The sequence below is a fragment of the Schistocerca serialis genome, chromosome 10, assembly GCF_023864345.2.
Source record: "Schistocerca serialis cubense isolate TAMUIC-IGC-003099 chromosome 10, iqSchSeri2.2, whole genome shotgun sequence".
NCBI lineage: Eukaryota > Metazoa > Arthropoda > Insecta > Orthoptera > Acrididae > Schistocerca > Schistocerca serialis.
Genome location: NC_064647.1, coordinates 160,383,157 through 160,397,939, shown reverse-complemented (window position 1 = coordinate 160,397,939; position 14,783 = coordinate 160,383,157). Strand labels below are relative to the sequence as shown.

At 41.1% G+C, this 14,783-nt stretch overlaps 1 protein-coding gene across 2 annotated transcripts in view; it reads right to left on the bottom strand.

Annotated features, from left to right (window-relative positions):
• The window catches only part of LOC126425136 (zinc finger protein 775-like), a 45,559-nt gene extending 31,429 nt beyond the window's left edge, over positions 1–14,130 (bottom strand). Inside the window, exons 1-4 of one of the 2 annotated variants that reach the window (XM_050088079.1) lie at positions 13,909–14,130; positions 13,377–13,520; positions 10,584–10,669; positions 6,450–6,511 (exon numbers count right to left, since the gene is read on the bottom strand). In XM_050088079.1, the coding sequence (XP_049944036.1) occupies positions 6,450–6,511; positions 10,584–10,669; positions 13,377–13,421 (193 nt within the window). In that variant the 5' untranslated portion in view covers positions 13,422–13,520; positions 13,909–14,130. The remainder of the gene's footprint in view (positions 1–6,449; positions 6,512–10,583; positions 10,670–13,376; positions 13,521–13,908) is intronic. The other variant, XM_050088078.1, reaches the window with a different exon arrangement.
• Between the last annotated feature and the right edge of the window lie 653 nt (positions 14,131–14,783).

Below are 14,783 nucleotides of genomic sequence, written 5' to 3'. Positions count from 1 at the left end.
TAACAACTGCCCAATTGTCTCTGTTCCACTTACATTCTTTCCTTACTGCGTAGCGTGCCTGAAACACCATCAGGAGGCAGTCAGCCTCACGGTGGGCAGTGGTCGTAATGTTTAGGCACATCAGTGTATATATGGTATATAAATATACAAATAATATATAAAGGAGAAACATCATTAGCAAAAATCCTGAAAAGTTCTTGACCAATTTATTTCATATTTTTATATGATACTTTAATAAACATTCATACTTTTAAACAACAATGTACAGGTTTTCTGCTAAAACTGACTGCGAGAAGGAAAATGCTGTTTTGTGAAAAGTGAAGTTTTGTTTTCTTTCTTGCAGTCAGTTTTAACTACAAGATCAGGGCATTAAACCACTGGACAAATTGTTTCTCCCTATATATTGTTTCTCCGTGTAGATCAACATAATTTTAAAGGAAAACTATATACACAAATGATGTTCTGTTCTGCTTTCTGTCTCACAGTCAGTTTTAAGAGGAAATAGAAAAGTTCTATTTATAGCTCATCAGCTTATGATTGCAATACTAATACCAAAACTCTATAATTGTGGGAAGCTTTGTAATCCTACCCATTTGCAGATTAGATCTATGCAAAATAATAAGCCACTATCCTTACAAATTCATCAGCTGGAGAGGTCTCTCTCATACACTGTATACCAATGACCCTAACCAATTAACCCATTCATTTTAAGTGGCTTCAGTTTCCGGTTTTGTTTGCAATAACAATAAAAAACAGGCTCAAGGTCAGAGAGAGGAGGACGAGGTGATATATTATAAAAACAAAGATGAGGTGACTTATCGAACGAAAGCGCTGGCAGGTCGATAGACACACAAACATACACACAAAATTCAAGCTTTCGCAACAAACTGTTGCCTCATCAGGAAAGAGGGAAAGAGAGGGAAAGACGAAAGGAAGTGGGTTTTAAGGGAGAGGGTAAGGAGTCATTCCAATCCCGGGAGCGGAAAGACTTGCCTTAGGGGGAAAAAAGGACAGGTATACACTCGCACACACACACATATCCATCCACACATACAGACACAAGCAGACATATTTAAAGACTTTAAATATGTCTGCTTGTGTCTGTATGTGTGGATGGATATGTGTGTGTGTGCGAGTGTATACCTGTCCTTTTTCCCCCCTAAGGTAAGTCTTTCCGCTCCCGGGATTGGAATGACTCCTTACCCTCTCCCTTAAAACCCACTTCCTTTACAGACTTTAAATATGTCTGCTTGTGTCTGTATGTGTGGATGGATATGTGTGTGTGTGCGAGTGTATACCTGTCCTTTTTTCCCCCTAAGGTAAGTCTTTCCGCTCCCGGGATTGGAATGACTCCTTATCCTCTCCCTTAAAACCCACTTCCTTTCGTCTTTCCCTCTCCTTCCCTCTTTCCTGACGAAGCAACCATTTGTTGCGAAAGCTAGAATTTTGTGTGTATGTTTGTGTTTGTTTGTGTGTCTATCGACCTGCCAGCGCTTTCGTTCGGTAAGTCACATCACCTTTGTTTTTAGATATATTTTTCCCACGTGGAATGTATCCCTCTATTATATATAGCGCTGGCAGGTCGATAGACACACAAACAAACACAAACATACACACAAAATTCTAGCTTTCGCAACAAACGGTTGCTTTGTCAGGAAAGACGGAAGGAGAGGGAAAGACGAAAGGAAGTGGGTTTTAAGGGAGAGGGTAAGGAGTCATTCCAATCCCAGGAGCGGAAAGACTTCCCTTGGGGGGAAAAAGGGACAGGTATACACTCGCACACACACACACATATCCATCCACACATATACAGACACAAGCAGACATATGTAAAGGCAAAGAGTTTGGGCAGAGATGTCAGTCGAGGTGGAAGTGCAGAGGCAAAGATGATGTTGAATGACAGGTGAGGTATGAGTGGCGGCAACTTGAAATTAGCGGAGATTGAGGCCTGGTGGGTAACGGGAAGAGAGGATATATTGAAGAGCAAGTTCCCATCTCCGGAGTTCGGATAGGTTGGTGTTGGTGGGAAGTATCTAGATAATCCGGACGGTGTAACACTGTGCCAAGATGTGCTGGCCGTGCACCAAGTCATGTTTAGCCACAGGGTGATCCTCATTACCAACAAACACTGTCTACCTGTGTCCATTCATGTGAATGGACAGTTTGTTGCTGGTCATTCCCACATAGAATGCATCACAGTGTAGGCAGGTCAGTTGGTAAATCACGTGGGTGCTTTCACATGTGGCTCTGCCTTTGATCGTGTACACCTTCCGGGTTACAGGACTGGAGTAGGTGGTGGTGGGAGGGTGCATGGGACAGGTTTTACACCGGGGGCGGTTACAAGGATAGGAGCCAGAGGGTAGGGAAGGTGGTTTGGGGATTTCATAGGGATGAACTAACAGGTTAAGAAGGTTAGGTGGACGGCGGAAAGACACTCTTGGTGGAGTGGGGAGGATTTCATGAAGGATGGATCTCATTTCAGGGCAGGATTTGAGGAAGTCGTATCCCTGCTGGAGAGCCACATTCAGAGTCTGGTCCAGTCCCGGAAAGTATCCTGTCACAAGTGGGGCACTTTTGTGGTTCTTCTGGGGGGGGATTCTGAGTTTGAGGGGATGAGGAAGTGGCTCTGGTTATTTGCTTCTGTACCAGGTCGAGAGGGTAGTTGCGGGATGCGAAAGCTGTTGTCAGGTTGTTGGTGTAATGGTTCAGGGATTCCGGACTGGAGCAGATTCGTTTGCCACAAAGACCAAGGCTGTAGGGAAGGGACCGTTTGATGTGGAATGGGTGGCAGCTGTCATAGTGGAGGTACTGTTGCTTGTTGGTGGGTTTGATGTGGACGGACGTGTGAAGCTGGCCATTGGACAGGTGGAGGTCAACGTCAAGGAAAGTGGCATGGGATTTGGAGTAGGACCAGGTGAATCTGATGGAACCAAAGGAGTTGAGGTTGGAGAGGAAATTCTGGAGTTCTTCTTCACTGTGAGTCCAGATCATGAAGATGTCATCAATAAATCTGTACCAAACTTTGGGTTGGCAGGCCTGGGTAACCAAGAAGGCTACCTGTAAGCGACCCATGAATAGGTTGGCATATGAGGGGGCTATCCTGGTACCCATGGCCGTTCCCTTTAATTGCTGGTATGTCTGGCCTTCAAAAGTGAAGAAGTTGTGGGTCAGGATGAAGCTGGCTAAGGTGATGAGGAAAGAGGTTTTAGGTAGAGTGGCAGGTGATGGGCGTGAAAGGAAATGCTCCATTGCAGCGAGGCCCTAAACGTGCGGAATATTTGTGTATAAGGAAGTGGCATAAATGGTTACAAGGCTGAAGGCTGACCGATCCATCGTCATTCTTCCGGTGGACAAGGGTTCCACGACCATGGTACTTGATCGTTGGGAGTATGTGGCTGAGGGACTGCGTCAGCTTTCAGACAACACCACATACAAAGTTTGCCAAGGTAACCCCATTCCCGATGTCCAGGCGGAGCTTCAAGGAATCCTCAGAACCTTAGGCCCCCTGCAAAACCTTTCACCTGACTCCATCAACCTCCTGACCCCACCGACACCCCGCACCCCTACCTTCTACCTTCTTCCTAAAATTCACAAACCCAATCATCCCGGCCGCCCCATTGTAGCTGGTTACCAAGCCCCCACAGAACGTATCTCTGCCTACGTAGATCAACACCTTCAACCCATTACATGCAGTCTCCCATCCTTCATCAAAGACACCAACCACTTTCTCGAACGCCTGGAATCCTTACCCAATCTGTTACCCCCGGAAACCATCCTTGTAACCATTGATGCCACATCCTTATACACAAATATTCTGCACGTCCAGGGCCTCGCTGCAATGGAGCATTTCCTTTCACGCTGATCACCTGCCACCCTACCTAAAACCTCTTTCCTCATCACCTTAGCCAGCTTCATCCTGACCCACAACTTCTTCACTTTTGAAGGCCAGACATACCAGCAATTAAAGGGAACAGTCAAGGGTACCAGGATGGACCCCTCGTATGCCAACCTATTCATGGGTCGCTTAGAGGAAGCCTTCTTGGTTACCCAGGCCTGCCAACCCAAAGTTTGGTACAGATTTATTGATGACATCTTCATGATCTGGACTCACAATGAAGAAGAACTCCAGAATTTCCTCTCCAACCTCAACTCCTTTGGTTCCATCAGATTCACCTGGTCCTACTCCAAATCCCATGCCACTTTCCTTGACATTGACCTCCACCTGTCCAATGACCAGCTTCACACGTCCGTCCACATCAAACCCACCAACAAGCAACAGTACCTCCATTATGACAGCTGCCATCCATTCCACATCAAACGGTCCCTTCCCTACAGCCTAGGTCTTCGTGGCAAACGAATCTGCTCCAGTCCGGAATCCCTGAACCATTACACCAACAACCTGACAACAGCTTTCGCATCCCGCAACTACCCTCCCGACCTGGTACAGAAGCAAATAACCAGAGCCACTTCCTCATCCCCTCAAACTCAGAATCCCCCCCAGAAGAACCACAAAAGTGCCCCACTTGTGACAGGATACTTTCCGGGATTGGACCAGACTCTGAATGTGGCTCTCCAGCAGGGATACGACTTCCTCAAATCCTGCCCTGAAATGAGATCCATCCTTCATGAAATCCTCCCCACTCCACCAAGAGTGTCTTTCCGCCGTCCACCTAACCTTCGTAACCTGTTAGTTCATCCCTATGAAATCCCCAAACCACCTTCCCTACCCTCTGGCTCCTATCCTTGTAACCGCCCCCAGTGTAAAACCTGTCCCATGCACCCTCCCACCACCACCTACTCCAGTCCTGTAACCCGGAAGGTGTACACGATCAAAGGCAGAGCCACATGTGAAAGCACTCACGTGATTTACCAACTGACCTGCCTACACTGTGATGCATTCTATGTGGGAATGACCAGCAACAAACTGTCCATTCGCATGAATGGACACAGACAGACAGTGTTTGTTGGTAATGAGGATCACCCTGTGGCTAAACATGCCTTGGTGCACGGCCAGCACATCTTGGCACAGTGTTACACCATCCGGGTTATCTGGATACTTCCCACTGACACCAACCCATCAGAACTCCAGAGATGGGAACTTGCCCTTCAATATATCCTCTCTTCCCGTTACCCACCAGGCCTCACCCTCCACTAATTTCAAGTTGCCGCCACTCATACCTCACCTGTCATTCAATAACATCTTTGCCTCTGTACTTCTGCCTCGACTGACATCTCTGCCCAAACTCTTTGCCTTTACATATGTCTGCTTGTGTCTGTATATGTGTGGATGGATATGTGTGTGTGTGTGCGAGTGTATACCTGTCCCTTTTTCCCCCCAAGGGAAGTCTTTCCGCTCCTGGGATTGGAATGACTCCTTACCCTCTCCCTTAAAACCCACATCCTTTTGTCTTTCCCTCTCCTTCCCTCTTTCCTGATGAAGCACCCGTGGGTTGCGAAAGCTTGAAATTTGTGTGTGTGTGTGTGTGTTTGTTATTGTCTCTATCAATGTACCAATGCTTTCGTTTGGTAAGTTACAGAATCTTTGTTTTTAGATATATACATGTGGGGAGCAGGGAGGGGGGGGGGGAGGGGGGAGGTGATGGACATGGAGGCAGGAAGAGGAGATGAGGATGTATATCTGTGATGTCACCGCCAGACACCACACTTGCTAGGTGGTAGTTTTAAATCGGCCGCGGTCCATTAGTACATGTCGGACCGGCGTGTCGCCACTGTGTGATCGCAGATCGAGCACCACCACAAGGCAGGTCTCGAGATACGGACTAGCACTCGCCCCAGTTGTACGGACGACTTTGCTAGCGACTACACTGACGAAGCCTCGCTCCTTTGCCGCGCAGATAGTTAGAATAGCCTTCAGCTAAGTCAATGGCTACGACCTAGCAAGGCGCCATTAGTAACATTGCATGTATCTAAAGAGTCTCACTTGTATCGCCTCAATCTCCAGATGTACCAAAAGGATGGATTAAAGTTAAGTATTCCAGAAGCTACGTACTTTTCTTTATAGCATTCATTATGTATCCTGTTTCAGACCTCACGCCATCCTGCTTTAACTTAGTGCGTGCCTTTCGGCTTCCTCTCATTGTGTCTAGGCTGTCTTGTCTAGACACAACAATATCCATTTCCCTTACATTTTTAACAATTGTGAAACATTGCCAGGTTCGCTAGTACTAAATAAAGCACGCCATTGGATTGAAGACTTTTGGGCCAGGGGAGGCATGATCAGAAGTGAATGAATACCATGTCTTGTATATGAGGGTGAACTTATAAGCCTGTAACATTTCCATGAAACAGATGGAAATTTTGTTAACTTCCACAACTGTTTATAAACAGAACATTTGTATTGCAAAATTGTTTGTTGGTACCTATCTTAAGAAAAAGAACTCAGTGTGTAAGCATCTCTTGTGGGTTTTGGAACTGATAGTGTCACAAACCTGTTACTTTTCCTGGGTTAAAATCTCTTGGTGGTGAGAAATTTTCCATTCCTGGACCAGGCCTGCAATATAAAAGCAAGACATAAATATTAAACAAAATAGGCCACAGATACATTATTCTGCAATGAAACTTCTTTGCAGTACAATAAACTTTTCAGCTTTCCATGTTATTTACTGAAACATTCTCAATTAGTTCAACAATGATAAAATTATGTGCTTTGATATTTGAGAAGGAAGATAATCACAGTAAAATGCAACCAAATTAAACTTTTATCTTTATTGTTGGTATAAACAGCTAATACCCTTGTTTTTGAGAGTGCTGAACACAAAAGTCATTAAAATGCAAGTTTTGTGAAAGGTTATTTCCCCTATTTCAACTTTTCAGCATTGCACTTAATACAGAATGCACCTTGCATAATTTATGAGAATTGTGTGACCTGTGCGTAACATTTAGTGGCACATACCTCTAGAAAACTACAAAGGGCTTGTCAACATCATGTTATGCAGAATTGTTGCTGTATTGCCATCCAAAGATGGACCAACATGCCATTAGGCATGTGGTTGCAGCGTTTTGGATTATCAGTGTACTTTGTTTATCATGATACACAAAGTGATAACCATTTATGTGATTTGACGTTTCTTCTCACACCATGGGAACAGCAAATGCCACAGGTGATATGCAATTAAACAGAGAAAGCAAACCTGGGGCACAACATATCTAACACATTAGGGGCTCAGGACTGTACGTCTGATGTTATTGTTCACTTTCATAGTTCACCCTAATGTTCACCTTCATCATTGTCGCCACTATTGTCACGACAACTGTTGCCGCCATAACGCCCTCCCCCCCTTCATTGGCATGACATCCCCCATCCCCTGCCACACAAAGGTCACCTCTAGACTTTTCCATCTAATCTTGTATTTGTCAGTGTATACTCTGATTCAGCTCATATCCATGAAGGTCATCTTTCATCATGGGTTACAGAACATAATGAGTGAAAGAATGGACATTATTTAAAGCAGTGGCAGAGCAAATAGGTTACAAAATTCAATGTATATGGTCTTTGGCTACAAAAATATTATTATTCATTAATGCTAGCAGGGTGCAATTACTGGCATTCTTCTTACATGGATGGAATCTTACCTTTACAACACAAAACAAAGATTCAATTTCATAAACTCCTCCATAGGAAGAAAATGAAATTTATAAGAGGGATCACATAACATGGTGTTAAGAAACCAACACTTTGAAAATGGACATGGCAGATCCCCCCCCCCCCCCCCCCTTCCCTCCCCCATGTTGTCTTTACTGTTGACATTAAACCCTAATATTCCTTCAGTGTCTCGTGCTTGTAAACTATATAATTGACACAATGCTGGTATCAAAAATGCAGTGTTTCCTGGTGACACAAGCATACTTCACAATGACCAAATTCAATCGTATTAGGCACAACCCAGACTGTAGCTGAATGTGCCTGCTACTGGTTCATACCAAACAATTTAGTCCACACAGAACTTGTACTTAATTTCAAACACATACAACAGGCATCCGTGAACCACAAATAGACATGAATGGCCATATGCTAAATGAAACACTGTGTGTAGAAATTCTTCAGTTCTGGCACTAAATAGTCACTAAGTAAATAAACTAATTTAGAATTAGTAGCTTGATATATACATGATTAGACTAATACTAAAAAGAATCCACTTCTATAAAAGAATGAGACTAGTTCACAACACACTACTAATTGTCATATAACTTAACAATGCTACATGCTAGGTAGATAACAGGAATTTTCAATGCTTTAATATAAATAACCAGTTATGTGCAGATGCTAGAGGGTTATGGGCATCCAAGGGATACTGAAGAAAACCAGGAGGTTTCAAAGGCAAAATTTAACTATATTCATCAGAAGCAAGTACAGTTGGGTGCACCCTGCAGTTGGTGTACAAATCCCCAGCCAATCAAGAGGGTCACGGTAGTTGAACAGGGATGGAACAGAGTCCGAGAAATCATTAGGGCAGACGAATGAAAAAAAGATGTCAAGCTCCGCTGGGAATCAGGACGAGAAAGGTATAACACCTCTCACTGACTGCCTGGTCTCAGAATGTGATTCCTGTCCCATTCACCCCACTGGTCAGACAGTGCATGGGAAAGCTTTGTCGGTCAGGATCCTTTACAGAACAAATCACATTCATACTGAGATGGTAGATCGATCCAGTACGTAGGCCACAAAAGGTGGTACTGAAGTAAAGGCAGTGTCAATTTTGAATCAACAATAAAATAGTCCATTAGCTCCTAGACTGGCGGTGGCTTGCACAGATAACCCGTAGAAAGAATGATAGCTTTTTATCCTTTTAACTGTTATATTGGAGCTTGTTTAAAGCCTTTGTACTCTGCTCCATATTTCCACTCTAAAGAAATTATTCTTGTGTGTCATATTTAAATAACACAAATCACAGAGCAGCTGAAACTGATTTTTACTGTCAGCAGCAAAAAGCAGTACCTAATAACTGTACTGGAAGTGAATCTACAATTAAAAGATTCATAAAGAGACCTCTTTAATATGCAAAGTTACCTGCTTTACACAGTATTCCTACAGCTTGTTTCTGCTGAATAGTTACATGATCTACTTCTTGTGCACTGTCCCAGAAGATAAGTCTCTGGATGAAAGGTAAAATATGAGGCTGTTCAAAAAATTCCGGAACATTCATAATTTCCACCAGTCATGTGTTGGAGCGAAATGCGGTTTGCATCCCTGCACACGCCTATGTTTAATGTGCAACTGCTAGAAGTTTCATTGTTGTATGTCTGTTAATTATTGTTCATTACTGTATTAAGTAGAATGTTCTCACACAGTTCGCAAATTTCAAGACGGAAGACTTAGATGAGCACATGTCTGCATTAAGTTTTGTGCAAAACTCAAGAAAACCTTTACAGAGACATACCAAATAATGCAGGAAACCTAAAGTAATTAGTATTTAAACCATACTCGGTGTTATGAATGGTTCACATGCCTTAAAAATGGGCACACAGAAGTTAAAGATGATCCTCATTCAGGACACCCTTTGACGTTTACTGACAACATTCTAACAGGTGTAAAGAGGAAGAAGCTAGAAGCAAGTGATGCTCAGGACAGAGAGATATGGAGAATGTCCAGTTGAGATCGGTCTACTAAAAGAAGATTAGTACGGTATTTGTTTGTACCTACCAAGATGAATGTGTTTGATTTCAGTGATTTCCATGTGATGTTCTGACAAGCAGAACACACCTGCAGACATTCTATCTGCTGCTTCACCCGTAGTAAGTGTGATATTAAACTATAGCTGAATGAACACACCTTCTGCTACTTTCCTTTTCTTTTACTGATGGCTACTTTTTTTCTGTACGTGTTTCTGTTGCATCATGTGATTTTTTTGCACTCACACACTTTATCCACAATGCTATACATATTTAATTGTCTTCACATATATTGGGTGGATATACTGTTTACCCCAGAACATCTGTTGTGGCATTTCTGTGAACTGGAGTCTCAAAGCTTCTTATTCTGTTCCTATGCATCTGAGTTTCAGTTCAGCATAGTGCAGATGGAATGTGTACAGTTTAGTGGAAACTGTTTTTCTCTTCAGGAATTTGTGGATTGTTCCACACATCTCACAGAACTTACTAGTATCGTCATACTGTTCTTTCTCTATTGACATTTGCATGCACATAATGTTTAACATCCTCTAGGGTGATGGCATGAGAACACTACAATAACCACAGTATCATTTTCATTTTCTGAAAAAAGAATCTGTGGTTCTGAAAAGTAGGATTGCTGTTCTTTATTTTTACGCATGCCTTCCGGCATCACTAAACGTTGTGCTTCCTGAAGCGAAGATCCAACAGCCCATCAGTCTCTCTGTGCATTAAACAATGTAAAGCTTTTATTTTAATTCTGGCACAAGTCTATGACTACTATACAAAGAATACAAAACAATTTTTACAGTGCATACAAATTACTCCTAACCCGCCAAAATTATGTGCCGTTAATAAAACAGGAGTGAAAATTACTGGGTATTAAGAAGATAAATCTGATGAAAAAATTAGACTACACAGTTCACTGCAATAACATTGCTTTCTACATTAATTACCCATGTCCTTGATGTCCCTGACAGTCGATGCCCATACCTGGCTCCCGTTTGATTTCTGATGGATCCCATGGCGGATGTCCATGAATCTGCAACAGTTAAATCTCCAGTTTATTTTGATTCTGTTCAGAGGAGAATAAAAGAGTGAAATATACATGTAAACATAAAAAAACCTGTCAAATAGTGAACAGTCTTCTTGATTTCAAAATCAGCAGTTCCTCCACTGAAATTTAATGAACAGGATGAGGCAGCAAAGAGGAGAACAATTCTGTCAAAACACAAAACTGCTGAGAACCAACATGGTCCCCAGAACAAACTGAAAACAATGTCATGGAATGCAGTTTCCCACTCCTTTTATAAAAAAGCAAGCTTCAGACTATCCGGTCATGGATGATAGAATTTGCAAATTATCTGTGCACTATTACACAATTTAATAAAAAATGAACCTTAAGTAGTTTGTTACAATTAGAGTGAATTTTTTTGCTTGGAATACAGGTTTCTGCTTGAAAAGACTAAGTTGACAAAAATATCTACGAGTGGTTAGATAGAAATACCTAAGAACTGGGATTTGAGCAGCTACGTGATGATATACTGAACAACGTGTGTTCGGAAGAGAAAGCAAGTGAAAACAGCTCACTATCATCCACACTGGGCAGTGAAATGTGTTGATCTGTTATTAGAGTATGCAACACAACATTAACTGGACTATACTGATGTTTTGACTCTCCAGAAAATGAGAACTGCCATTATGAAAAAGGTGAATAAAAACAGAAAAAGGAAAAATGCAAGGATTATTATTTCCTGATAATACACAGAAAGTAAGTGATAAAATAGTGTGTTCTAAATGTAAATTTGTAAATAAGTTAACAGTATTTGGTAATTAACACTTAAGTAACACAGCAGAAAATGTGACATGCAGGCTAGCTTGTTTTGTAAATACAGCAAATAGTAGATTCCAGTAAAAGCATGTTTGTTTTGGATTGTCCTTGTTTTACAGTTATCTGTGCTGTTTTTGGTCTGAATTCAGACGAATAATCGAGAGCTTGCTGCAGGCCTACTTCATAAAGGTTGTCAAAGATATACAATTATTTCAGCACCGTATAAACGTAAATGTTGTAAATAACAAAGATATTGAAGATTTATTAAATTTTTTATTACTGAAGATGTCAGATTTCTTGTACTTGCCTTCATCTCCATCAATATGCTTCAAATAACAATAAAATGTGCGGCAGTGCATGCTTTTAAGTTAACCACATACTAACATTTTTCTCCAGTTCCTTTCAGGGCTTGAAGGTGGCCAAAATGACAACTTATAAGCCCCTGAGGAAACCAATGTTATAATTTGACCTTCATAGTCCCTACACAAGTAATATATATGGAAAATATAATGTACCACTTAAAAGAGGGAAAGAAAAAAAAGGAAAAAGCAGAAACAATTCTACCAGCTTGTGGATGGTGATGATGACGATATTTGGTTTGTGGGGCGCTCAACTGCATGGTCATCAACGCCCGTACATAGATCCAATATTTTTACACAGTCCAATTTTTTACACAGTCCAATCGAGCCACTGTCACGAATGATGATGATGATGATGATGAAATGATGAGGACAACACAAACACCCAGTCCCCAGGCAGAGAAAATCCCCAACCTGGCCGGGAATCGAACCTGGGACCCCGTGATCCAGAGACAGCAATGCTAGCCACTAGACAATGAGCTGCGGACCTCAGTTTGTGGAGGAGGGGGTTTTGCAAGACGTTTATGCACTGGGATGACCATCTTGTACATGTGTCAGGGAACACCTCAACCAACAACACCGTCAGACTGTTAATTGGACAATGTCCACTATGAGATGTAACTGGTTTATTAATAATTATTTTATGCTGCTAGGTTACCTTATGTAGAAAGAATACACTTGTACAAATATAGTTGACATGGAGGTTTTAAATAAACAAGTTAACCTACTGATGATACTACCACTGTCAATAACTGGGCTTAAAAATGCCGATCACCACACGTTGACAGAAACAAATTGCTACTCACTGTACACAAATAATTTAGCTTTTAATGTATCATTTAATACCTGAGTTCTCCTCATATTAAACAGTTTTTAAGGACCTCAAGGGGAACCACATTAAGTGTGTTGTCTAGCAGGCTGTTTGGTAAAGGTTTGGCATTAATGTTATACCAATGTTTAGATGTCATGACAATATATATGTGTGTGTGTGAGGGGGGTGAGAAGGAAGGAAGGGGAGATTTGGCATGCATTCAATTATGCAGCTGAAAAATATATCAGTAATATTATTATTGTAAAAATGAATAAGGAAAGTAAGGTAAATATACCAATGATTTAAGTAATTTCTGCATGAAATAGTATGTATTTTATAAAGATCATCATTAGTTTCTATATCACCTTTTTCTTTTAATACCTGTTGACCCAAATTATGTATATTTGAAAGAATTCATGGCATATTGTCAAGGGAAGTTGTTCTTCCATTATGAGAGTTGATTCATAATGAATAAAAATGAATTGTCACTTAATTAATTTTAAAATATTCAGCAGAAATTAACCAGTATAAATAAAAGTACCCGCCTTGTGACACAAACTATCATTAGTCTGCATCATTGTTAGTAGGCCTATATGGAAGTGATTAGCCCATTCCAAAATGAAATGACTGAATTTTTAGCAATGATGGAAACCATAAAATGGAAATATTGTTGTACACACTCTGGGATGGACATATATGAAATGTTTTTCTCGTATTCTAATGAGATGGCGAAAACTGTGCATCATACCTGAGCACCTGGATCTTGCCCTACAGATGCAAGCTGGCACTGCATTCTTGCAAGGGGTTCGTTCTTAATACACAGGCCGTCCGCCACCGGCCCCAAATGATGTTCTGAGAGTTTATTCTTCCATGTACGCAGGTCTTCGCCTTCCTGACAAAATGGACAGCGTTATTATTTTTTATTATGGCCTGACGGTGAACCAAATTTAAAGTTATATGTGTAAACAGGAACACTGAAACAAGAGGCAATTTATGTGTGGCTAATAGTCTGTAAATCGCGATTATCATGTTCACATTTTACGGTCTGCCTACTCCCATGTCTTTTATGTATATTACCTAGATTTATCTTCTACACTAATATCAAATCAACAGTATAGGCCTATAACTGTCAAATGACGAAATTGTGGACATCACAAAACTCGCTCATGGTTGTTCTGATGCTACGAATACACAACAAAAATAGATATACTGCAATAAAAGTTTGTAATTTACACGAACAACACTGTACACTGCATTTGTAATAAAACAAAAATACATACGTACAGTAAGGTAATGTATGTTGGTAAGGCAGGTTCACAAACTAACCATAACGCTTTACGACTCAGGTCTTCATTACGCGGAGGTTTTTGTTAATGCGTAGCAAAATATGGGTCAGAAATACTTGCGGCAAAAAATGGTATTTCTCACCAAACAAATAGTAAAACAAAAGATCACAGTACTTTCACTTTCAAGCTTTAGCGTAACACCGTCTCTTGACGACACTCGCCATATTTACACTTTACAGCCTTTTTTTTACGATACCGGAATTATATTAAAAAAAACTCTACTAGTGCGCATATCGCTACCTGACTCTAACCTTTGAAAGCAATTCAGCAATTCCTAATGAGAATGAAATACAGTTGTGATGGTTTATTGGTACGTACTTGTCTTAAATGATGTTAGTAACAGTATATTTTTTTGCTGTAATGGTTACTTGTGACTTTTAAAATGTGATAACGTCTGTATTTCTGCGAATCTTATAACCTTAAAAGAAATATTACGTCTAGAACAACAAACTTGCAGATTACTAACTATTCAGTTACGTGCGGCTGCTCTTTCTCTCCGTTTGGGGTAAAGTATGTTGGCTAAACGATTAACAGTCTACGAAGTACCTACGCCTATATATGCGAGGTTTAATTTAGCCACAGTTTTGCGATTAAACAAACTGTGACAGTAAAAAGCTTGCCGAAAGTCTACTCCCGTCAGGTGAGAATGCGCGAAATCAGTTAATAGGTGTAAGTGGAAATCTTTCGTAACTTCAATTGTGAACTTCTTTTTTTATTTATCATCGTGCACACACAGTGCGTTTGTATTCTTTTGTAGCTTCAAAATGGTAGAGTTTTCTTCGCCTTTTTCCATATCCGCGCAGCGGTAT